At 47.1% G+C, this 24,350-nt stretch overlaps 1 protein-coding gene across 2 annotated transcripts in view; it reads left to right on the forward strand.

Annotated features, from left to right (window-relative positions):
* Nucleotides 1-24,350, forward strand: part of CPXM2 (carboxypeptidase X, M14 family member 2) — a 136,976-nt gene that overhangs the window by 84,824 nt on the left and 27,802 nt on the right. For both annotated transcript variants that reach the window (XR_012754215.1, XM_075348511.1), the window contains exons 7-11: nucleotides 2,837-2,987; nucleotides 9,567-9,655; nucleotides 14,401-14,524; nucleotides 22,049-22,245; nucleotides 22,894-23,073. Coding sequence is in view for 1 of the 2 variants with exons in the window: in XM_075348511.1 (XP_075204626.1) it covers nucleotides 2,837-2,987; nucleotides 9,567-9,655; nucleotides 14,401-14,524; nucleotides 22,049-22,245; nucleotides 22,894-23,073 (741 nt within the window). In the remaining variant the exon portion in view is untranslated. The remainder of the gene's footprint in view (nucleotides 1-2,836; nucleotides 2,988-9,566; nucleotides 9,656-14,400; nucleotides 14,525-22,048; nucleotides 22,246-22,893; nucleotides 23,074-24,350) is intronic.

Below are 24,350 nucleotides of genomic sequence, written 5' to 3' on the forward strand. Positions count from 1 at the left end.
AGTCTCTGGCGCAGCTGTAACTGCTCTCGCGGCCGCTCACTCTTCTTCCAGGGCTACTCATTATTGCTCATCCATATTCACTGCTTCACCTGCCCAATGTCAGTCCCAGCGTCTGTGATTGGTTGCAGTGAGACGCATCCCTGTGTGACAGAGTGTCGGACTGCAACCAATCGCAGACCCTGTCTTCGGGTCCCTATTGTGGTGTAAAACTAAATAGAAAAAAAAAATGGCATAGGGTCCCCCCATATTATGATACTCAGCACAGATGAAGCATATGGCTACAAGCTACAGCCCCAGGCCGTGCGCTTATCTTGGCTGAGTATCAAAATAAGAGGAACTGCATGTGTTTTTTATTTTTAAATTATTTAATAAATAATTTTTAAAAATGTCATGCCGTTCCCTCCCCAATTTTGATACCCAGTTATGATAAAGCTGACAGCTGGGGGCTGGTATTCTCAGGCTGGGGAGTCCCATGGGGTTATTGGGCCCCTCCAGCTTAAATATAGCAGCATGCAGCTGCCCAGGATTGTCGCATCCATTAGATGTGATAATCCCGAAGCCTTTGGATTCATCCATCCATCTATTCTAACTATCTATCCTTACACATATCTTGCAGGACTTTACATATAATAGTGATATTTTCAGCCCAGTTACCTATAATTCCTCTCATTTATTTATGTTGTACTTATCTATGACATTACTTCCCTCATATACAGAAGCGGTTAATGTTATTACATAAAGATGCTAAATGGAATTTTGAAAAAGATCTCAGAAAATCCACAATCCTGCCAAGTTTCATCTGGAAGCAAGACTGTTTCCATAAACCTTCATTTTTGTGGTTTTACTAGAAATGGCTCAGTGCAGAAAACTTATATCCTGAAAGATTTACAGATGGGGTAAACAAGGTTGCCAGGTCAGCCATTAAAAAACCCAACACATATGAAATACATATAACGGACGGCAATTATCTGCGCTGTATGATCCATGCTTCAGTCACCTCCAGCAGCTAATTAGGGAACTTGTGAAGCGCAACACTGAAAAGTCGTAATTGCTTATGTTACAGCAAAGTGTGATCATGTTTAATACTTTACTAGGGAGGGGACAAATGTTTATATTGCTCACCGCAACGGGAACATTTTTTGTTCATCTGCTGCCCTTCAATTCTAAACTCATGCCCTCTGGTAATAAAAATGCAAATTCTCCCTTTTTGGAGGTGTGCACCCATTATGATCTGCCATGCAGTTTTGTAGGTGAAATGATGGTGCAGGAAAATAGTTCAAGGACTGTAGCGACATGACTGCTGCACTAAATGTCGCAGCATGACCACTGGAGGTGAACGCACCCTTAGCCTGACCCCTCCTCCCATCAGTTTAAGGCTATGTTCACACTGCGTTTCTGTGTTCTGAGGTTGTAGCTGAATTCCCTTAAAAATGGGATGCCGTCTATGGCACCATTGGGGTTCATGTGAATCCCTTTTACAGGAGGACTCCTTTTAAAAAAAAAAAAATCTGCTGGAATGCAGTATGAACAGGGTCTTACGCTGTTTTTAAAAAGTAATGGATCCTACATTCCCTTTAAATTTGTAGGCTTTTGGCCATGGTGAGGGATGTTGGAAAGAAAGGGTTAGGGTCCCATCAGAGAAAAGCCGCCAGTCATTGATGGTGGGCACACACTAATTGGCCAATTTGTACACTAAGTACCTTAAAGTGAACGATAATGCTATTAACCTGCAGATATAGGGTTAATATGATGATTAATAGTGTTTTGAAAGTGCCCGGCTGCTGCACTGAAAGCGCAGTTCCTGGGAGAAAATAAACTTTATTTCTCCTGGGAGCCGCCGGCTTTCTGTCATACAGGTGTGCCACTGTGGGTACAGTCACTGCCCGTAGCACTGAGAGTGGCGGCTGTAAGCATTCCTCGACACTTTGACTGAAAGTTGGCTCTGGATTGAGTCTCCGCAGAACTGGCTGTCATGCAAAGAGTCGAGGCATACTAGCTACATAAGGTTTAGGTTGACGTCCTGTGTTTTTTTGTATTTGTGATCTCTTGATTATTTTCCATTGAGTTAAGGCTACTTTACACGCTGCGATATCAGTACCGATATCGCTAGCGTGCGTTCCCGCCCCCATCGGTTGTGCGACACGGGCAAATCGCTGCCCGTGTCGCACAGCATCGACCAGACCTGTCACACATACTTACCTTCCCTGCGACGTTGCTGTGACCTGCAAACCGCCTCCTTTCTAAGGGGGTGGTCGATGCAGCGTCACAGCGACGTCACTGAGCGGCCACCCAATAGAAGCGGAGGGGCGGAGATGAGCGGTACGTAACATCCCGCCTACCTCCTTCCTTCCGCATTGGGGCCGGCGGCAGGTAAGGAGAGGTTCCTCATTCCTGCGGCGTCACATGGAGCGATGTGTGCTGCCGCAGGAGCGATGAACTACTTCGTACCTGCAGCTCCAACGATATTCGAGATAGGACCCCCATGTCACTGATGAGCGATTTTGTACGTTTTTGCGACGATGCAAAATCGCTCATAGGTGTCACACGCAACGGCATCGCTAATGTGGCCGGATGTGCGTCACAAATTCCGTGACCCCAACGACTTCGCATTAGCGAGGTCGTAGCGTGTAAAGCCCGCTTAAGGCAGCATGCACACAGCCATGTAACAATTTGAACTATTCCTGTGTGATGTGTTGTGGGTACTCTGTTGCCTGCAGTAGTTTTGTGACATATTTCAGAAGGTTTGTGTAATGAACAGCTGTGGATTATATACGTGGAGAATGCTTTTGCTGATTTTGTTTTCTACATTGTAATTTTATATTTTCGGTGCTTACAGTTCTTTACCGGAAATAACGAGAAGGAAATTCCCGTCTTGAGTGAATTCCTAGAGCCCTTGGTCGGCCGCTATATTCGGATCAATCCACGTTCTTGGTTTGAAGAAGGCAGCATATGCATGAGGATGGAGATACTGGGATGTCCTTTACCAGGTTAGTTATTTATAGTTAAGCTGCCATCTACATTGTCTATTTTTTTTTGTAACAATTATATTTTATACTAGAAGGTGGCCCGATTCTACGCATCGGGTATTCTAGAATTTACGTATTGTGTAGTTCATGTATGATTTTTGTTATATATATATATATATATATATAGATCTTGTTCTGTTTAGTTACCAAGTGTTTGTGTAGGGGCTGTACATGTTCTGGGTGTTGTCTGGGTGTGGCGGGGGGTGAGAGCGGTGTTGTATGTGTGTTGCGTGTGTTGCGTTGTTTGTGGAGCGCTGTGTGTCTGTAGCGTTGTGTGTGTGTTGCGCGGTTTGTGTGTGTGTGGTGTGTTTTGGGGGGAGGTATGTTTTGTGCAATGTGTGTGTTGTGCGGTATGTGCGTATATTTGTGTGTGCCGCGGTGTTTGTGTGTTGGGTGTTGTGTGTGTGCAGCGTTGTCTGTGTGTGTGGGTGTCTGTGTAGGGCAGTTGTTTGTGGTTCCCAGTGTGTGTGTGTGTGGTGTGTGGTGTGTTGTGCAGTGCGCGCGCGTGTGTGTGTGTGTGTGTGTGTTGGGGGGAGGTGCGCACTCCCAAACGTGCTCCATCCCCCATGCAGCGCACTCCCCATCGTGCTCCATCCCCCATGCAGCGCACTCCCCATCGTGCTCCATCCCCTATGCTGCGCACCCCCCATCGTGCTCCATCTCCAATGCTGCGCACTCCCAAACGTGCTCCATCCGCCATGCTGCGCACTCCCAAACGTGCTCCATCCGCCATGCTGCGCACTCCCAAACGTGCTCCGTCCGCCATACTCCGCACTCCCCATCGTGCTCCATCCCCGATGCTGTGCACCCCCATCATGCTCCATCCCCCATGCTGCACCAGCATCAGCCTCTCTGCCCCCAGCATCAGCTTCTCTCCTCCCAGCATCAGCCTCTCTCCTCCCAGCATCAGCCTCTCTCCTCCCAGCATCAGCCTCTCCTCTCTGTCCCCAGCATCAGCCTCTCTCCTCCCAGCCCTCCCCAGCATCAGCCTCTCTCCTCCCAGCCTCCCTCCTCCCACCCTCCCCCAGCATCAGCCTCCCTCTCCCAGCCTCCCCCAGCATCAGCCTCCCCCAGCATCAGCCTCTCTTCTCTCAGCCTACCTCTCCCAGCCTCCCTCCTCCCAGCCTCCCTCAGCATCAGCCTCCCTCTCCCAGCCTCCCCAAGCATCAGCCTCCACCAGCATCAGCCTCTCTCCTTCCAGCCTCCCCCAGCATCAGCCTCCGCCAGCATCAGCCTCTCTCCTTCCAGCCTCCTCCAGCATCAGCCTCCCTCTCCCAGCCTTCCCCAGGATCAGCCTCTCTCCTCCCAGCCTCCGTCCTCCCAGCCTTCCCCAGCATCAGCTTTCCCCTCCCAGCCTCCCTCAGCATCAGCCTTCCCCAGCATCAGCCTCTCTCCTCCCAGCCTCAGCCTCTCTCCTTCCAGCCTCCCCCAGCATCAGCCTCTCTCCTTCCAGCCTCCCTCAGCATCAGCCTCCCCTTCCCAGCCTTCCCCAGGATCAGCCTCTCTCCTCCCAGCCTCCTTCCTCCCAGCCTCCCCCTCCCAGCCTCCCTCAGCATCAGCCTTCCGCTCCCAGTCTCCCCCAGCATCAGCCTCCCCAAGCATCAGCCTCCACCAGCATCAGCCTCTCTCCTTCCAGCCTCCCCCAGCATCAGCCTCTCTCCTTCCAGCCTCCCTCAGCATCAGCCTCCCGTTCCCAGCCTGCCCCAGGATCAGCCTCTCTCCTCCCAGTCTCCCCCAGCATCAGCCTCCCCAAGCATCAGCCTCCACCAGCATCAGCCTCTCTCCTTCCAGCCTCCCCCAGCATCAGCCTCCCCAAGCATCAGCCTCCACCAGCATCAGCCTCCCTCGTCCCAGCCTCCCCCAGCATCAGCCTCCCCCTCCCAGCCTCCCCCAGCATCAGCCTCTCTCCTCCCAGCATCAGCCTCTCTCATCCCAGCATCAGCCTCTCTCCTCCCAGCATCAGCCTCTCCTCTCTGTCCCCAGCATCAGCCTCTCTCCTCCCAGCCTTCCCCAGCATCAGCCTCTCTCCTCCCAACCTCCCCCAGCATCAGCCTCCCCCAGCATCAGCCTCTCTTCTTCCAGCCTCCCCCAGCATCAGCCTCTCTCCTTCCAGCCTCCCCCAGCATCAGCCTCCCTCTCCCAGCCTTCCCCAGGATCAGCCTCTCTCCTCCCAGCCTCCGTCCTCCCAGCCTTCCCCAGCATCAGCTTTCCCCTCCCAGCCTCCCTCAGCATCAGCCTTCCCCAGCATCAGCCTCTCTCCTCCCAGCCTCAGCCTCTCTCCTCTCAGCCTCCCCCAGCATCAGCCTCTCTCCTTCCAGCCTCCCTCAGCATCAGCCTCCCCTTCCCAGCCTTCCCCAGGATCAGCCTCTCTCCTCCCAGCCTCCTTCCTCCCAGCCTCCCCCTCCCAGCCTCCTTCAGCATCAGCCTTCCCCTCCCAGTCTCCCCCAGCATCTCAGCCTCCCCCTCCCAGCCTTCCCCATGATCAGCCTCTCTGCTCCCAGCCTCCTCCAGCACGCCGTGCTCCTCTGCCGACACTCACACACCCGATCGCATCCACTCACACACACCCGATCGCATCCACTCACACACACCCGATCGCATCCACTCACACACACCCGATCGCATCCACTCACACACACCCGATCGCATCCACTCACACACACCCGATCGCATCCACTCACACACACAGACACTGACGATATCGCACATACGCGCTCACAGTCACAACATCCGGAGATACCACATGCCTCTGGCCATGTGATCCTCCGTCAGGTCCTGGAAGGTCACAACAGCACAGTATCGAGGCCGAGAAGCAAGGTGTTACGAACCGGCGCTGCCATAGCCGCAAGCAGCCTGCTGCGGTTCCTGTTGCGCCCAGGCGCCGGCTGCCGTTCTTGGCCGTGCCTCGGGTCGTCCAGTTGGCTGTTCCTTCCACCACGCCTAAGTGTGGAGAGGCGGCTAGTGCGCATGCGTGCGCCGATTTACCCCAGCCAGAGTTTAAGCCCGGTGTTTTGCCTAGTGAGCATGCTCAGCCTGATTGTGTTATGTCTGAGACTAAGTCCTCAGTTCAGGCTACTGAGCATGCTCCCACAATTAACCCTAACAGCCTCTTTGCACAGGTACTTGGACTTCGTGCTGTGTCTAAGTTCTGGGATGTGCCTACTGAGCATGCTCAAACTGATAGTCTGCTTTCTGAGCCTGTTGCTCAGGCTACTGGGCATGCTCAGCCACTTAGTGCACCAGAGGCTAGGTCCGGTAAGGACCTCACTGAGCATGTCCGTGAGGTGGCAGGCCCTGATAGGGCAGAGGGTGTCAGGTGTCCTGATGACGTGGCAACTCCGGACTGGCTCGCAGAGGCCCGCCCCTATGATCTTGCACCTCAGTATTGGTCGTCAGACGATGACTGGTGAAGTGTTTGGGGCGTGGCTGCCATGAGGTCATCAATGACGTGGCGGTTCCGGATAGGTCGCATGTGACGTCACTGATGACATGGCACTCTGCTATTGGACCTTGGTGGTTCCACCCTGGGTTTGGGGCGGACCCAGGTTATAAAAGGGGCTGGAGACAACATGGAGGTGCGCAGTCTTCACTTTTGCTCAGTCAGAGCACACCTCCATGTTAGAGCTTCATTGCGGCATAAGCCTATGTTGGGAAGCGGTAGGTAGGGTTAGGCGAACGGTGCCTGTCACGCCAAGATTCGTGGCTCGGCACATCAGGGTCAGGCGCCGTGCTTCCCTCCTGCCGTTCCAGTCTTGCTATAGCAGCCCAGTGGCGTTAACTGGGCTGCGGCTGCTGTGCTTCCTGTCCGATTGTGCCCCTTACGCACACGGACAACGCACCTGCTGCGCCACCTGTCTGATTGTGCCCCCTACGCACACGGACAACGCACCTGCTGCGCCACCTGTCTGATTGTGCCCCCTACGCACACGGACAACGCACCTGCTGCGCCACCTGTCCGGTTGTGCCCCCTACGCGCACGGACAGCGTACTCCAGGACCCCTGTGGAGTTAACAGGGTGTTCCTTATTTTCCTCGGCTTCCCGGTCAACGCTACTGGTGTACCCATCTGGCCTGACGTGTCCTACACACACGTGGCCAGTCGAGAGGTGGCCAGAAACGCTAATCGGAGGACCACTCGGCCTGACGTGTCCTACACACGTGGCCGACAGGGCGCTTTCGTGGCGGTCTTCCGGTCAACGCTACCTGGTTACCACCCGGCCTGACGTGTTTCCTGCACACGTGGTTGGTGTAGCGCTAGGTGCACCAAAACGCTAATCGGGTTGTCGTCCGGTCTGACGTGTCCCAACACACGTGACTGGTTCCCAGAGTTCCTGGGTTATCTCAGAGCAGTCCAGCTCTATAGTCTCCGCCTAACCCTCAGGTGCCAGCAGCTCCTTTGTCATCTGGAGCACGGTGGGCCCCGACTGGCGATTAGGATATATACCCCCTGGTCCTAATCTGCCGGTCCCCCCGTAACACAAGGGATATCGCCGGATGCTGTGAGTGTGTGGATGCGATGTGAGGTGTGTGTGAGGTGTGTGTGTGAGAGTGAGTGTGATCTGATGTGTGTGTATGTTTGTGTGTGTGCTGTTATGTGTGTGCGTGTGGATCTTCCGCCGCAGCAGGACCTTGATGCGCTTGTAACCATGCGAGCATGGTTACCAACGTATCCACACCACTCCCGTGCGAGCGGGGGCCGGGGGGGGGGTGGGGGGGAGTACAGTACTCACCTCCGTGACAGCCGTGTCAGTTCGGGGAATGCGCGGGGGGGGGGGGAGGGGAGTACAGTACAGTACTCACCTCCGTGACAGCCGTGTCAGTTCGGGGAATGCGCGGGGGGAGGGAGGGGGCGGGGCCAGAGCTAGCGTGCATTGCGTGAGGGGGGCGGGGCGTGGCCGAATTGCCAATGCCTGCAGGGTGCCGGGGCGAGAGGCCAATCTGTGGGGGGGCGGAGCCTGGGCGAGCGGCTGGCCAATCCGTGTGGGGGCGCAGCCTGGGCGAGCGGCCAATCCGTGTGGGGGGGCGGGGCCATGGCGAGCCCAGCGGCCAATCAGCTTTGTGTCACCGTAAGGACACAATTTTGGAGCATGACAGACAGACAGATAGACAGACAGATAGACAGACAGACAGATAGACAGACAGATAGACAGACAGACAGAATAAGGCAATTATATATATAGATTGTTGCATTTAAAATTTTTAATATTTTATGCTGAGATATTTTTATTATTAGGAAATCTGTGCTCACATTTCAGCTCTCTCCTCCCCGCTTTGTAGTCCAAATACAGAAGGAAACAGCTCAAAGGGAGCAAGAAGATTTTAGTATTACTGTAGGGCTTATTACATTCAGGAGACGGCAGAACAGGAAGTCAGTGTGAGGTGACATCAACCATTAGCGGCAGGACAGGAAGTCAGTGTGAGGTGACATCAACCAATAGCGGCAGGACAGGAAGTCAGTGTGAGGTGACATCAACCAATAGCGACAGGACAGGAAGTCAGTGTGAGGTGACATCAACCAATAGCGGCAGGACAGGAAGTCAGTGTGAGGTAACATCAACCAATAGCGGCAGGACAGGAAGTCAGTGTGAGGTGACATCAACCAATAGCGGCAGGACAGGAAGTCAGTGTGAGGTGACATCAACCAATAGCGGCAGGACAGGAAGTTAGTGTGAGGTGACATTAACCAATAGCGACAGGACAGGAAGTCAGTGTGAGGTGACATCAACCAATAGCGACAGGACAGGAAGTCAGTGTGAGGTGACGTCAACCAATAGCGGCAGGACAGGAAGTCAGTGTGAGGTGACATCAACCAATAGCGACAGGACAGGAAGTCAGTGTGAGGTGACATCAACCAATAGCGGCAGAACAGGAAGTCAGTGTGAGGTGACATCAACCAATAGCGACAGGACAGGAAGTTAGTGTGAGGTGACATCAACCAATAGCGACAGGACAGGAAGTCAGTGTGAGGTGACATCAACCAATAGCGGCAGGACAGGAAGTCAGTGTGAGGTGACATCAACCAATAGCGACAGGACAGGAAGTCAGTGTGAGGTGACATCAACCAATAGCGGCAGAACAGGAAGTCAGTGTGAGGTGACATCAACCAATAGCGACAGGACAGGAAGTCAGTGTGAGGTGACATCAACCAATAGCGGCAGGACAGGAAGTGAGTGTGAGGTGACACCAACCAATAGCGGCAGGACAGGAAGTCAGTGTCAGGTGACATCAACCAATAGCGACAGGACAGGAAGTCAGTGTGAGGTGACATCAACCAACAGCGGCAGAACAGGAAGTGATGTCAGAGAAGGGGCGGGCACTGTGGTGACTTCTGTTGCACAGCCTAGTCACACTCAGCAGTAGTACCTTTTGCTTCTATTGCTCAGTCTTTGTTTATAGCATTTACTAATCCGTTGCTTTTGATTTAAGGTATTTCTGATATATTTTATTTTTTTCCCTTAAAACATTTCAAAATGCGACCTAAGAGCTAAAGCAATGCCATGTCTTGCAGTTAATACTATTATCCCTATTATTTTATGCCTAGACCCCAATAATTATTATTACAGAAGGAACGAGATGACAACTTCTGACAACCTTGACTTCCGACATCACAATTACAAGGAAATGAGACAGGTATGGACTAGAATGATAAAGCCGAGCTCTATACACGTTTGTGCATTATGTGGCTTAGGATGTGAAAAAAACAACCTGATTATCTGGTGTGGTTTATTCTTCTCCTAAGTTATATACAGTACAGACCAAAAATTTGGACACACCTTCTCATTCAAAGAGTTTTCTTTATTTTCATGACTCTGAAAATTGTAGATTCACATTGAAGGCATCAAAACTATGAATTAACACATGTGGAATGAAATACTTAACAAGAAGTGTGAAACAACTGAAAATATGTGTTATATTCTAGGTTCTTCAAAGTAGCCACCTTTTGCTTTGATTACTGCTTTGCACACTCTTGCCATTCTCTTGATGAGCTTCAAGAGGTAGTCACCGTAAATGGTTTTCCAACAGTCTTGAAGGAGTTCCCAGAAATGCTTAGCACTTGTTGGCCCTTTTGCCTTCACTCTGCGGTTCAGTTCACCTCAAATCATTACGATCCTGAGATGGGGGAGTTCTGCTTTTTGTGGATGGTAAACTTACCCCAACCATCTCCTTCGAGAATAAAACACCCCCTGAAAATAACTAAAGAATGTATGTCTGGAATACCAATGGTGTGAACATGGTGCAAGACTCAAAAACATAACTATACAATAGGATAAAGAGTTGCACACAAGTCACAATGTATAAGGGAATGATGAAAAGCAAAACTGCTATGGGAATACTAGACTGAAAAATACAATGAACTATCTGAAAAAGTGAAAAACCTGAAAAATGAAATATGCGTAGCTGCTATGAATAATAGGAAAATAAGAGATGTTTAGCCATTGTATTGATCAATGCAAAAGAGTCCCAAAACCAACACCAAGGTAATCTCTATTTTTGGGGGTCCCTAGCCTACGTGTAACCTCACCTGCAGTTAAAAAACTTGCTCTGTGTGGGACGCAAAGGACCAAGCTATATATGTGAAGTGAAACAAATGGCTGTGGGAATACTACACTGAAAAATACAATGAACTATCTGAAAAAGTGAAAAACATGAACAATGAAATATGCATTATTCATAGCAGTTATGCATATTTCATTTTTCATGTTTTTCACTTTTTCAGATAGTTCATTGTATTTTTCAGTCTAGTATTCCCATAGCAGTCTTGCTTTTCATTATTCCCATACATATTGTGACTTGTGTGCAACTCTTTATCCTATTGTATAGTTATGTTTTTGAGTCTTGCACCCTGTTCACACCATTGGTGTTCCAGACATACATTCTTTAGTTAGTATGCACTTTTTGTCTCAGAACCCTTCCCCACCCACAGCCATTTGTTTCACTTCACATACAGTATATAGCTTAGTCCTTTGCTTCCCACATACATCAATTTTTTTAACTGCAGGTGAGGTTACATATAGGTTAGGGACCCCAAAAATAGAGATTACCTTGGCGTTGGTTTTGGGGCTCTTTTGCATTGATCAATACAATGGCTAAACATCTCTTATACTCCTATTATTTATAGCAGCTATGCATATTCCAATTTCATGTTTTTCACTTTTTTCAGGTAGTGCATTGTATTTTTCAGTCTAGCATTCCCATAGCAGTTCTGCTTTTCATCATTCCCATATACATGGTGACTTGTGTGCAACTTTTTATCCTATTGTACCCCCTTAAAATAAGACCTAGTGCTTTTTTCAGGGCAAAAAAAAAAATAAGACAGTGACTTATTTTTGGGGAAACAGGGTATATACAGTATATAGTATATAGTATATATACTGTATATAGTATACAGTATATATGTATATTTTTATATATATATATATATATATATATATATATATATATATATATATATATATATATATATATATATATATATATACACAGCACAGACCAAATGTTTGGACACACCTTCTCATTCAAAGAGTTTTCTTTATTTTCAGGACTCTGAAAATTGTAGATACACATTGAAGGCATCAAAACTATGAATTAAAACATGTGGAATGAAATACTTAAAAAAGGGTGAAACAACTGAAAATATGTCTTATATTCTAGGTTCTTCAAAGTAGCCACCTTTTGCTTTCATTACTACTTTGCACACTCTTGGCATTCTCTTGAAGAGCTTCAAGAGGTAGTCACCGGAAATGGTTTTCCAACAGTCTTGAAGGAGTCCCCAGAGATGCTTAGCACTTGTTGGCCCTTTTGCCTTCACTCTGTGGTCCAGCTCACCCCAAACCATCTCGATTGGGTTCAGGTCTGGTGACTGTGGAGGCCAGGTCATCTGGCGTAGCACCCCATCTCTCTCCTTCTTAGTGAAATAGCCCTTACACAGTCTGGAGGTGTGTTTGGGGTCATTGTCCTGTTGAAAAATAAATGATGGTCCAACTAAACGCAAACCGGATGGAATAGCACGCCGCTGCAAGATGCTGTGGTAGCCATGCTGGTTCAGTATACCTTCAATTTTGAATAGATCCCCAACAGTGTCACCAGCAAAGCCCCCCCACACCATCACACCTCCTCCTCCATGCTTCACGGTGGGAACCAGTCATGTAGAGTCCATCTGTTCACCTTTTCTACAAAGACACGGTGGTTGAATCCAAAGATCTCAAATTTGGACTCATCAGACCAAAGCACAGATTTCCACTGGTCTAATGTCCATTCCTTGTGTTCTTTAGCCCAAACAAGTCTCTTCTGCTTGCTGCCTGTCCTTAGCAGTGGTTTCCTAGCAGCTATTTTACCATGAAGGCCTGCTGCACAAAGTCTCCTCTTAACAGTTGTACTAGAGATGAGAAGGTGTGTCCAAACTTTTGGTCTGTACTGTATATATATATATATATATATATATATATATGTGTGTGTGTCCGGCATAGACAGTTATCAAAATTTTTAAATCACGTTAATAATGGGGAAATTGTCATCTATAAACACAAGGGATCAGAGCTCAAGCAATCCTAAAAGCTTAAATCACTCCTTTTGCCCCATTGAAAGTAAAACAATAAATAAATAAATGAATAAGACACATATATGATATCACCGAATTCAGAAACATCGCATATACCCAAAAATGGTATTTGTAAAATCGTCAGCTCAAGATGCAAAAATTAAGCCATCACTGAGCCCCAGACTCTGAAAAATGAGAACATTACAGGTCTCGGAAAATAGTGACAAAAGCAACATTTTTTTTTCTTTACAAATTTCTGATTTTTTTTTCACCAATTAAAGAAACAAAACTGTATATTTAGGTATCTAAGAACTTGTACTGACCTGGGGAATTATATTGCCAGGTCAGTTTTACCATATAGTGATTAAGGTAAATAAAACAAAAACAATTGTAGAATTGCACTTTTTTTTTTGCAATTTTCCCGCTCTTGGATTTTTTTTCAGTATATGGTAAAACTAGCTGTACTACCCGGCTTTGCCCGGGTTAATAACTGCTGTTAACAAAATAGAATTTATTAACAAAAATGTATTCTGCACACAAAAACCACAAAACAAATAGATAGAAATGTAATTATAATATCTGTCTCCCCCTCTGTATATATCTCTGTCTCTCTCTCTCTCGATCTCTTTGTCTGTCTGTCTCTTTCCCTGTCTGTCTCTGACTGTCTCTGTCTCTTTCTCCGTCTGTCTCAATCTCTTTCCCTGTCTGTGTATCTATCTCTGTCACTTTCCCTGTCTGTCTCTTTCCCTGTCTGTCTCTTTCCCTCTCTTTCCCTCTCTTTCCCTGTGTCTCTTTCCCTCTCTTTCCCTCTCTTTCACTGTGTCTCTTTCCCTTTCTTTCCCTGTCTGTCTCTTTCCTTCTCTTTCCCTGTCTTTCTTTTCCCTTCTCTTTCCCTGTCTGTCTCTTTCCCTCTCTTTCCCTGTCTGTCTCTTTGTCTGTCTCTTTACCTGTCTGAGTCTGTCTCTTAACCTGTCTCTCTCTTTCCCTCTCTTTCCCTGTCTGTCTCTTTCCCTGTCAGTTTGTCTCTTTTTCTGTGTCTGTCTCTTACCCTGTCTATGTCTGTTTCTTACCCTGTCTGTGTCTGCCTCTTTCCCTGTCTGTGTCTGTCTCTTTCCCTGTCTGTGTCTGTCTCTTTCCCTGGCTGCATTGTGACACGTCAACATTCCATATAAGGGCGTGGCTGCGCATTCTTCTGAAGTTCTGGCTGCACTGTGGCTCCCAGCTCCATTCGCTTTAATGGAGGCAGGTTTTTTGGCGAATAACTGTAAAGCGCGGGGTTAAAATTTCCCCTCAAAACATAGCCTATGACGCTCTCGGGGTCCAGACGTGTGAGTGTACAGTGACTGTAGCTGCGACGGTGCAGATGCCAATCCCGGACATACATACATACATACATACAGTATATACATACATACACATACACACATTCAGCTTTATATATTAGATTAATGATTTCATTGAAAAGTACAACTCGTCTAACAAATAAAGCCCTCTTCCTACTATGTTGACGGAAAAATAAAAAATGTATGGCCTTTGGAAGTCGAGGAGGAAAAAACGAAAACAGAAAATCGCCGGGTGGTGAAGGAGTTAACTCTTGCACTGCTAACACTTCATGTGATGTGATTTCAGTGCCTGGACGTGATATTTTGCTGATGTCTGCCTGTTTTTGCATTGCTTTTCTTGGGCTGCTGATACTCCTTGCCTGGTTGTTTGCAGCAATGATGGGTGTAGAATAAGGTGGTTGTTGGCATTTTTTGGCATTGGATGGGTTACACCACCTTTTGCACCAAACAATGCAAATCATGTATCCTGCTATTTTGTTTTCTTTTTCTTGCAGCTGATGAAAGTGGTGAATGAGATGTGTCCTAACATCACCCGTGTGTATAACATCGGCCGCAGCCACGAGGGGCTCAAACTCTACGCCATGGAGATGTCGGATAACCCCGGGGAGCACGAAGTTGGTTAGGAGAATAAACACACTCTATGTATGTCCTGCACCTTCCCGCCTGTCTCTTCTACTACTGCTCACACTCTTATTATCTACTTCGGCTTTGATGAGTTGATTTCCCCAGGGGAAAGTTGGCAATATGTGAGTGATAATGTCAGGTTTGTAAAAACTTTGGTAAACACATGGAGATTAGTGAGGCAGCCATGATGCAGTGTTATTTCACTTGGATAGTTCATGCTCCTTTGGAAGATGCTTTGAACTGCTGCTCTGCAAGATCCATTCACTGTAGTCAGAGTCTGTGAATAGGAATTCCAGTGTCTGAGTACATGGGTAGAGAGCATAAAGTCTCAGAGTGCCACGCTAGGTACAGGGAAGTACCCAGCATATGGCAAAAGGGAAGCAAAGGGAGAACCTGCGTTTAGGGAATGGGCAGTGGTAACTCCTGACCAAGCAGATCCTCTGGGCCCTGGGTCCCCTCACCATACTAGATATGTTCTGATCCTATGCGCTGAGCTGGATAATTGGCCCTAGGCTGACCCTGATCTGGGCCCTTGGTAGGGAGTGAATGTAATGAGCACCTAGTCAACCCCACTAAACTCTAAAGAAGACACAAGAATAATAAATAAGGGAAGGAAACAACAACTTGTCTCCAGATGCCTCAGGAAGAGGAACTTCAAACAACAACCCCTTTACACCATAAGAATGCGAGCCGACTTCTTGCCCTGAAGACTTGTTAAGGGTTGAGGACCTATCACCAGCACGGACTATGGGGAAATGAGGGTATTTATAGACACCAAGGAAGTGCTGATGAAAAGCAAGGGTGATGAACTCCGCAGGGTCCTAAAGGGAAAGGGATCAAAACAAAGTGGAGGAGATACATAGGATACCAAATAGATCAAGCAGGAAAGATAGAAGCTCAGGGAGCAGTTTGTACAGCCAAACGCTGTGACCTTCTATTGCCGGACACCACATGACTGTCTGTCACTGATGACACACCTGTGACACAGAGGGCATAAAGGTTTTCTTACAACATAGACAAAACTCATACAACTATGTGAAGGATTGTATCAATCACATCCACAGAAAATGGATGGACTGTGCTCGTGGGCACCGAGGAGAGGCGCATCTTCTGTGTGTGGTGTGGAACAATTAAACCCATTAAATACTTATTGATAAATTCGATTGATGTGAACAACTTAGTGCTTTTGAATGGAGAATATACTGTACATTTTGGATTTCAATACCTGATTCCCTATTTGAGCAGGAGATTAAGTATAGCCATAAGTATCTAGTATGGCTCCATCATGGCAATAAATATTCATACTGACCACTAGATTTCAACTATTTGCATCAGGCAGGTAACTTCTGCCATTTATTAAATCAAGTACAGTTAGGTCTGGAAATATTAGGACAGTGACCAAATCTTTGTGATTTGGCCTCTGCATGCCGCTATTTTTTATTTAAAATGAAATAATAATAATATTTATTCACTTATATAGCGCTATTAATTCCACAGCGCTTTACATACATTAGCAACACTGTCCCCATTGGGGCTCACAATCTAGAGTCCCTATCTGTATGTCTTTGGAGTGTGGGAGGAAACCAGAGAACCCGGAGGAAACCCACACAAACACGGGGAGAACATACAGTTAACTGCAGGTGAGCTCACACATAGGTTAGGGACCCCAAAAATAGAGATTACCTTGGCGTTTGGTTTTGGGGCTCCTTTGCATTGATCAATACAGTGGCTAAATATCTCTCATTCCTATTATTCATAGCAGTTATGCACATTCCATTTTCATGTTGTTCACTTTTTTCAGATAGTCCATTGTATTTTTCAGTCTAGTATTCCCATAGCAGTTCTGCTTTTCATTATTCCCCTATATATTGTGACTGGTGTGCAACTCTTTATCCTATTGTTTAGTTGTATATTTTTGAGTCTTGCACCTTGTTCACACCATCATTGTTCCAGATGTATATTTTTTAATTTCTCTTTATGGTAGACTTATGCCGGCGTCACACGGTACCATATATTGGGCGATATGTCGGCGGGGTCACGTCGTTAGTGACGCACATCCGGCATCGTATGACATATCGTACCGTGTGACACCTCCGAACGACTGTGAACGAGCAAAAATACTCACCTTATCGTTGCTCGTTGACACGTCGTTCATTTTCATAATGTCGGTCCTTCTTCTGCGCGCCGTTTGTTCGTCGTTCCCGTGGCAGCACACATCGCTCTGTGTGACACCCTGGGAACAATGAACACAGCTTACCTGCGTCCCGCCGGCAATGCGGAAGGAAGGAGGTGGGCAGAATGATATGTCCCGCTCATCTCCGCCCCTCCACTTCTATTGGCCGGCCGCTGTGTGACGTCGCTGTGACGCCAAAAGTCCCTCCCCCTTCAGGAAGAGGATGTTCGCCGCCCACAGCAAGGTCATCAGGGAGGTAAGTACGTGTGATGGGAGTTTAACGACTTTGTGCGACATGGGCAACAAATTGCCCGTGATGCACAAACGACGGGGGCGGGTACGATCGCTCGTGCAATCGCACGATAGATCGTACCGTGTGACGGCGGCATTAGATGTTGAAACACCTACTCCCTGGAGAGTGTTCTTCACGTGGGTGGATGTTTCGTTTCTTCACCATGGAAAGGATTCTACGATCATCCACCACTTTTGTCTTTGAGGACGTCCAGGCATTTTTTTAGTTCCCAAGCTCACCAGTGCACTTTCTTTTTATTTGGCCGCTCCTAACTTTTCTGTTTCTCTAATGGATTTCTTCTACTTTTTTCTGGTGAATGATTGTTGTTTTTCTTCCATTGAGAGCTCTTTTGTCCGCATGTTGTAGATTCACAGCAACAGCTTCCAAATGCAAATGCCACACCTGGAATCAACTCCAAACCTTTTACTTGCTTAACGGATGATGGATAAATGAGCGGATATCCCAAACAGCCCATTAAAGAGCTTTTGAGACAATTGTCCAATTACTTTTGGTCCCTTGAAAAAGAGGCAGCTACATTTTAAAAAGCTGTAATTCCTTATCCCTTACTCCAATTAAGATTTTAAAACCCTCAAACTAAAGCGAAAAGTCTACATTTTAGGCTGCGTTCTGCTGAAGACGTAAGCTGAGTGTCTTTATACTGTGCTTTGATTCTCTTGCTTGCGAGAGTTGGATCACATGTGTGGAGAAGAGATAGATATTAATCTCTCCATCTTCTCTCTTGTCAGTGTATACTGGACTACACTTGGTTAACATCCAAGTACAGTCTTGTGTTTCACATGCACCCATAGACTTGTATAGGTGCGAATGATCCAGTTTGCAGGGGCATTCGCGGCATGATTCGGTATGAGAAAATAATTGCAGATCTGCTCTGCCTCATTGACTAAAGCTTGCTTTACACGTTACGATTAAGCATACGATATCGTATGCGATCGTACCCGCCCCCATCGTATGTGAGGCACGTTCAATTTGTTGACCGTGTCGCACAAACGATTATTTCCCATTACACGTACTTACCCTTCCATACGACCTCGATGTGGGCGGCAAACATCCACTTCCTGGAGTGGGAGGGACGTTCGGTATCACAGCGACGTCACATGGCAGCCGGCCAATAGAAGCGGAGGGGCGGAGATGAGCGGGACGTAAACATCCCGCCCACCTCCTTCCTTCCGCATTGCCGGCGGGAGCCACTGACGCAGGTAAGATCTGTTCATCGTTCCCGGGGTGTCACACACAGCGATGTGTGCTGCCTCGGGAACATTGAACAACCCGACGTACAATTTTTAGCTTTTGAATGACGTGCGTGCGATGAACGTTTTTTCGTTCAATCGCAATCGATCGGAGGTATCACAGGCTACAATATTACTTATGATTCCGGATGTACGTCACTTACGACGGGACCCCGCCGACACATCGTAAGATTTATTGTAGCGTGTAAAGCCCGCTTAACATTGGTCGGCGTGCAACGCGAGATTTTCTCACATTTCACCCATCCAATATATATGCTCATGTGAGTGATCCTTAACGTTGTTGTCCACTACTTTTACATTGATGGCTTATCATGAGAATAAGGGGTACTTTGCACGTTGCGACATTGCTACTGCGATATCATCGGGGTCAAATCAAAAGTGACGCACATCCGGCGCTAGTAACGATGTTGCAACGTGTAGAGCCTAGATGCGCCGATAAACGATCGTAAATCGGTGATCTGTGTAGCGTCGATCATTTTCATAATGTCGCACCAATAGGAGATACGATGTTGTTCCTCGTTCCTGCGGCAGCACACATCGCTGTGTGTGAAGCTGCAGGAGCGAGGAACATCTCCTTACCTGCCTCCACCGGCTATGCGGAAGGAAGAAGGTGGGCGGGATGTTTACGTCCTGCTCATCTCCGCCCCTCTGCTTCTATTGGCCGCCTGCCGTGTGACGTCGCTGTGATGCCGCACGACCCGCCCCCTTAGGAAGGAGGTGGGTCGCCGGCCAGAGCGACGTCGCAGGGCAGGTGAGTGCATGTGAAGCTGCCGTAGCGATAATGTTCACTACGGCAGCTATCACAAGATATCGCATGTGTGACGGGGGCGGGGACTATCGCGCTCGGCATTGCTAGCCGATGCTAGCGATGTCGCAGCGTGCAAAGTACCCCTAAGTTATCAATGTCTGATCGTTCAGGTCTAGCACCTGGCACACCCGCCGATCATCTGTTCTCCTAAGGATAGGCCATCAATGCAAAAGCAGTGGATATTGAATGTATAATAGTATCCTGAATATGTTTTGGTGAAAAATTAAAATTCCAAAACTTGTACTACCGTCCACATATTTCTGGACCTAACTGTTTATATTATTAAAGGTCCATTTGCAATCTTCTTATCTTAGGGCTCAAGTGGGGGTCTACTTTAGGGTTTGAATAAAATGGGGGATGGAATTCCTGGGCAACTGCTTCTATAATTGGCACCTATGGTCAATCATAGGCGTGGTACAGGGTGACCGACTGTACACATTGCAGCCACGGGGCGCTAGTGAGCCAAGAAATGCACAGCTGAGCCACATGCAATTATTCCACACACTGAAGGGATTTGTCATTGGTTTCGGCAGCATAACTTGTGCAAGTGGCTTCTTATGTAAAGGCCGTTCGGATAAAAAATGCATTGCAAAATGCCGTAAAACCAAATATGGTTTTGTAAGCGCTATTCTTTCACAATGTTTTCTTTGACAATTGGTTATGATGAACAATCACTGGTTTCAGATTGTCGCCAATTCTCCTCTGGATCTTATTTTTGTTCATGTGATTCCTTATGCCTCGTCTGTGCTGTTCCATCCTCTTCTCTCTGCTTATGTCTGTGTTATAGAGCTAAGAATTTATATGTATACCTTATAAAGTATAAGACACCAGTTCTTGATCCTGGCATAAATTAAATAATCAAACCTCAAAGCTTGAATGCATTATATTATTATATTTTATATGTTCATACTTTGTTTATATCAGTTAATAAAATGCACCGTGTTCTGACCTCAACATCATCGATTTGTGCAAACCTTCATCCACGGAAGATCTGTGGTTACGTCTCTGAGATATTTGGAACTTCTTTGTTAAAGGGGTTGTCCACTACTTTTACATTGATGGACTATCCTTAGGGGTACTTTGCATGCTGCGACATTGCTAGCCGATTGTAGCGATGCCGAGCGTAATAGTCCCCGCCCCCGTCGCAGATGCGATATCTTGTGATAGCTGCCGTAGTGAACATTATCGCTACGGCAGCTTCACACGTACTCACCTGCCCTGCGACGTCGCTCTGGCCGGCGACCCGCCTCCTTCCTAAGGGGGCGGGTCGTGCGGCGTCACAGCGACGTCACAGCGACGTCACACGGCAGGCGGCCAATAGAAGCGGAGGGGCAAAGATGAGCGGGACGTAAACATCCCGCCCACCTCCTTCCTTCCTCATTGCAGGTGGGCCGCAGGTAAGGAGATGTTCCTCGCTCCTGCGGCTTCATACACAGCGATGTTTGGTGCTGCAGGAACGAGGAACAACATCGTACCTGTCGCTGCAGCGAAATTATGGAAATGACCGACACTACACAGATCACCGATTTTCGACGCTTTTGCGATCGTTTATCGGCGCATCTAGGCTTTACACGTTGCAACGTCGTTACTGGCGCCGGATGTGCGGCACTTTCGATTTGACCCCCGACGAGGTCGCAGTAGCGATGTCGCAACGTGCAAAGTACCCCTTAGGATAGGTCAACAATGTCTGATCAGCTGGGCTCTAACACTCGCACCCCCGCTGATCAGTTGTTCTTGGTGCCGGCAGCAGGCAGCCGGAAATGCTCAGAACGGAGCGGCCATGTTTTCTAATAGCGGCCGCAGCCGAGTACTGCACATCCACTCCTATTCATTAGAATGAGAGGCAGATGTGCAGTACCCAGCCACGACTGCTATCAGAAGACAGGGCAGCTCCAGAACTGAGCATTTCCGGCTGCCTGCTGCCGCCTACAGGACATGTGTGGGGTGTCGGACCCCGGCCAATCAGAAATTGATGGCCTATCCTAAGGAGAGACCATCAATGTCAAACTAGTGGACAACCCTTTTAATTGATAAAAATACAATGATAGAACTTCTATTTTTCAAAGCATTCTTACTTTGCAGCATTTTTTTTCACACTTGCCTCAAAACGTTTGCACACTACTATATCTGCCAATCATAAAAGTCTACTGTCAAATTCTAATGTGTGTTGCCTTGGCTAAAGCTAGTATAAGTTATATAAACCCATACAAATACAAACTGAACACATTATTAAATAGACCTTTTAGGCCTGATGAGGCTGGTGTACTTATTTGAAGATCAATGTCAGAGCAGAGCTATAAACCTGTTATTAGGATGTTCAGCTCTAATGCTCATTTTATTAGTAAGTAGTGATTTGGAATAAAAGACAAAAAAACCCTCTTTCACCACTTTATTAACCCCCAAAACACTCGTGCAGGTCCGACGTCATCCATACGAGGTCCCACAATGATTCAGCTCTACTACATCTGAAATTACAGCGTGCGCTCATGGAACATGTCCACACGCCGTAACTGTAGGCAGAGACCGAGCCACGATCATCAGTGACTTCACTCAGGTAAGTTGCAGTCACAGCTGGAGGTTCCCACGGTTCTCCACCTGTGACCGCAGCTAACTTGAAATCAGATGAGGTCAATGAGTTTAATGAAGTACCATGAGGTACCGCCAGTCCCGGTTATCTAAGAGTCTGCCCCTCACTATTAGCAAGGAGGGAAAACTTCAATAATCAGTTTATACAACCATTCTGACATGAATTTTTTATGTAAGTACACAGCTTCATAAGATCCAAGAGATCTGTTTAATAATATAGCAGTTTATTTGGGACCAACCTGCTTTAATAGCCTTATACACTACACAATAGGTATTTTGCAGGTCTGATATTGGTCAGTTTATGTGACGATGGCCAGTAAAATTAATGTGCCATTTTGTGTTGTGTTTAACATGAACTGCTGGCGCGGTGTCTTTGTTTCTATTTATCCAGGAGAACCTGAATTTCGATATATGGCTGGAGCTCATGGAAACGAAGCCTTAGGACGTGAACTTCTTCTGTTGTTGATGCAGTTCTTGTGCCAGGAATACTTGGCAGGCAACAAACGTATCAGACATCTTATCACCAATACACGTATTCATTTCCTTCCATCAGTCAACCCAGATGGGTACGAGAAGGCTGCCGAACTGGTGAGGAGTCATATTTGGATACTTGATTGGGCAAAGGGAAATCACTCTGAAAGCTTAAAGCGCACCAACCACCAGAATTTTCCTATATAAACTAAAGCCAGTGCTATACTGGGGCTATCATGCTGATTCTATACATACCTTTAGTTGTGAGATCGTATGTATATTTTTTGAAATACAGGTAAATAACTAGCAAAACCTGACCCACCTATTAGATATTCTGTAGCTGCTATCAATCAAATAACTGTGCATTTCACAAACTTTACTTGTCTATATTTCAGAAACTATACATCCGATCTCACAACTAAAAGTATGTATAGAATCAGCATGATAGCGCCAGTATAGCACTGGCTTTAGTTTATTTATGAAAATCCTGGTGGTCGGTCCTCTTTAATCTTCAATTCTCGGTAGAGTTACAATCTTGAAAGTTGGAGTTATCGGCATAGTTAATCGAGACCTTTTTTTTACTTTTTGTGGAGTCTCTTGTTGGCTGTCAAGTTCCCCTATTGTAAGAATGCCACAAAAGTTTTGCAAAAATGTTTTGGACCATTCTGAACACTTCATGTTAGGATGAGAGTTGAGCGTTCGCAAAAGCCAAGAGCCGCACGTTAGGGAACACTGCGGTAATGTCTTTTTATCTGTCCATTTTAGGGTTCTGAACTGGGAGGCTGGTCTTTAGGTCGTTGGACAGCTGACGGGATTGACATAAATAACAATTTTCCAGACTTGAACTCATTGTTATGGGAGTCTGAAGATCGTCTTAGGAATATGCGCAGAGTCCCTAATCATCACATCCCTATTCCTGACTGGTATCAGTACGAGAATGCCACGGTGAGTGACATTGCACATCCACATACATTGGTCTATAGCTATTTCTTCCAACTTTCCACTATTCTTTCCATTGCTTTGATTTTGCAACAAAAGATCAGTCGTGTTTCAATCCAACATGCTTCATCCTTCTTTTCCTAACATGTGCCATTGGAGGACGTCTGGTAAACCTCAGTATTTTTCAGGCCCCCTTCACACATCCGTGTCTCCAGGACATGTGATATCCATTTTCGCACGTACCGGAGACACGGGCACACCTAGTTCTATTCATCAATTACTATGCTTAGATTAGCACCGCTCTTTTGTCTCTGTTATCCTCTCTCCCCTAGGGGTTTTTTCTTTTCTCTCAGAATTTTACAGATATATGTTATAAGGATGTGGAATATGACAGTCATACCCTAACAAGGGTCAAAACTATGCTTAAATATTCATCCAAAAATTAGTATTTTCCACATCATATTAAAGAGATATAGAAGGGCAATATGTTGTCTGAAGGTAGCACATTACAGAGACACTCGCATTGGCGGTGGACGATGTGTGCTGCCGCAGGAACGAGGAACAACATCGTATCTCCTATTGGTGTGACATTATGAAAATGTCCGACACTACACAGATCACCAATTTACGACACTTTTGCGATCGTTTATTGGTGAATCTAGGTTTTACACGTTGCGACGTCATTATTGGCGCCGGATGTGCGTCACTTTCGATTTGACCCCGACGATATCGCAGTAGCGATGTCGCAACGTGCAAAGTACCCCATAGAGTCTTCTATCCTGCGTTCTTAGTGGCCCTGTCAGTCAACAACTACTCCGCCGACTGTCCGTACCGTTCACATTTGCCCACTTAAGGAGGGCACGCTGTCTAGTCCCTTGCTATACCCCACTGTAGCCTCCTGCTGCCAGCTGCACCTTCTGGTTACCAGGGTTCTTCCACCTGCTCAATCTTCTGCCTTGTTGACCTCCACACCACACTGTTCCACTCTGCTACATTTGTTGCTTGTCCTTGCCTCTGTTACTCTTGCCCCTATCTGCCTGTACCCGGGAAACCTCTGCCCTATATCTCTTCCTGTGCTGGTGAACCACCTCCTCACTTAACCTCTGCTGCCCTGTCACTCCCTATCCATCCCTTCTCACTAAGGGACCTGGGAAGTAGTGACACCTGGTGGCAGCCGGCCATAACAGAGGAGAATACCTTACATTAATACAATAATACCATACAATGCAGTAAAAAGAAAACACACACATATACATTGCAATTCCATAAGTCACCAGCTCAAA

The sequence above is a fragment of the Anomaloglossus baeobatrachus genome, chromosome 5 (assembly GCF_048569485.1).
Source record: "Anomaloglossus baeobatrachus isolate aAnoBae1 chromosome 5, aAnoBae1.hap1, whole genome shotgun sequence".
In the NCBI taxonomy this organism is placed as follows: domain Eukaryota; kingdom Metazoa; phylum Chordata; class Amphibia; order Anura; family Aromobatidae; genus Anomaloglossus; species Anomaloglossus baeobatrachus.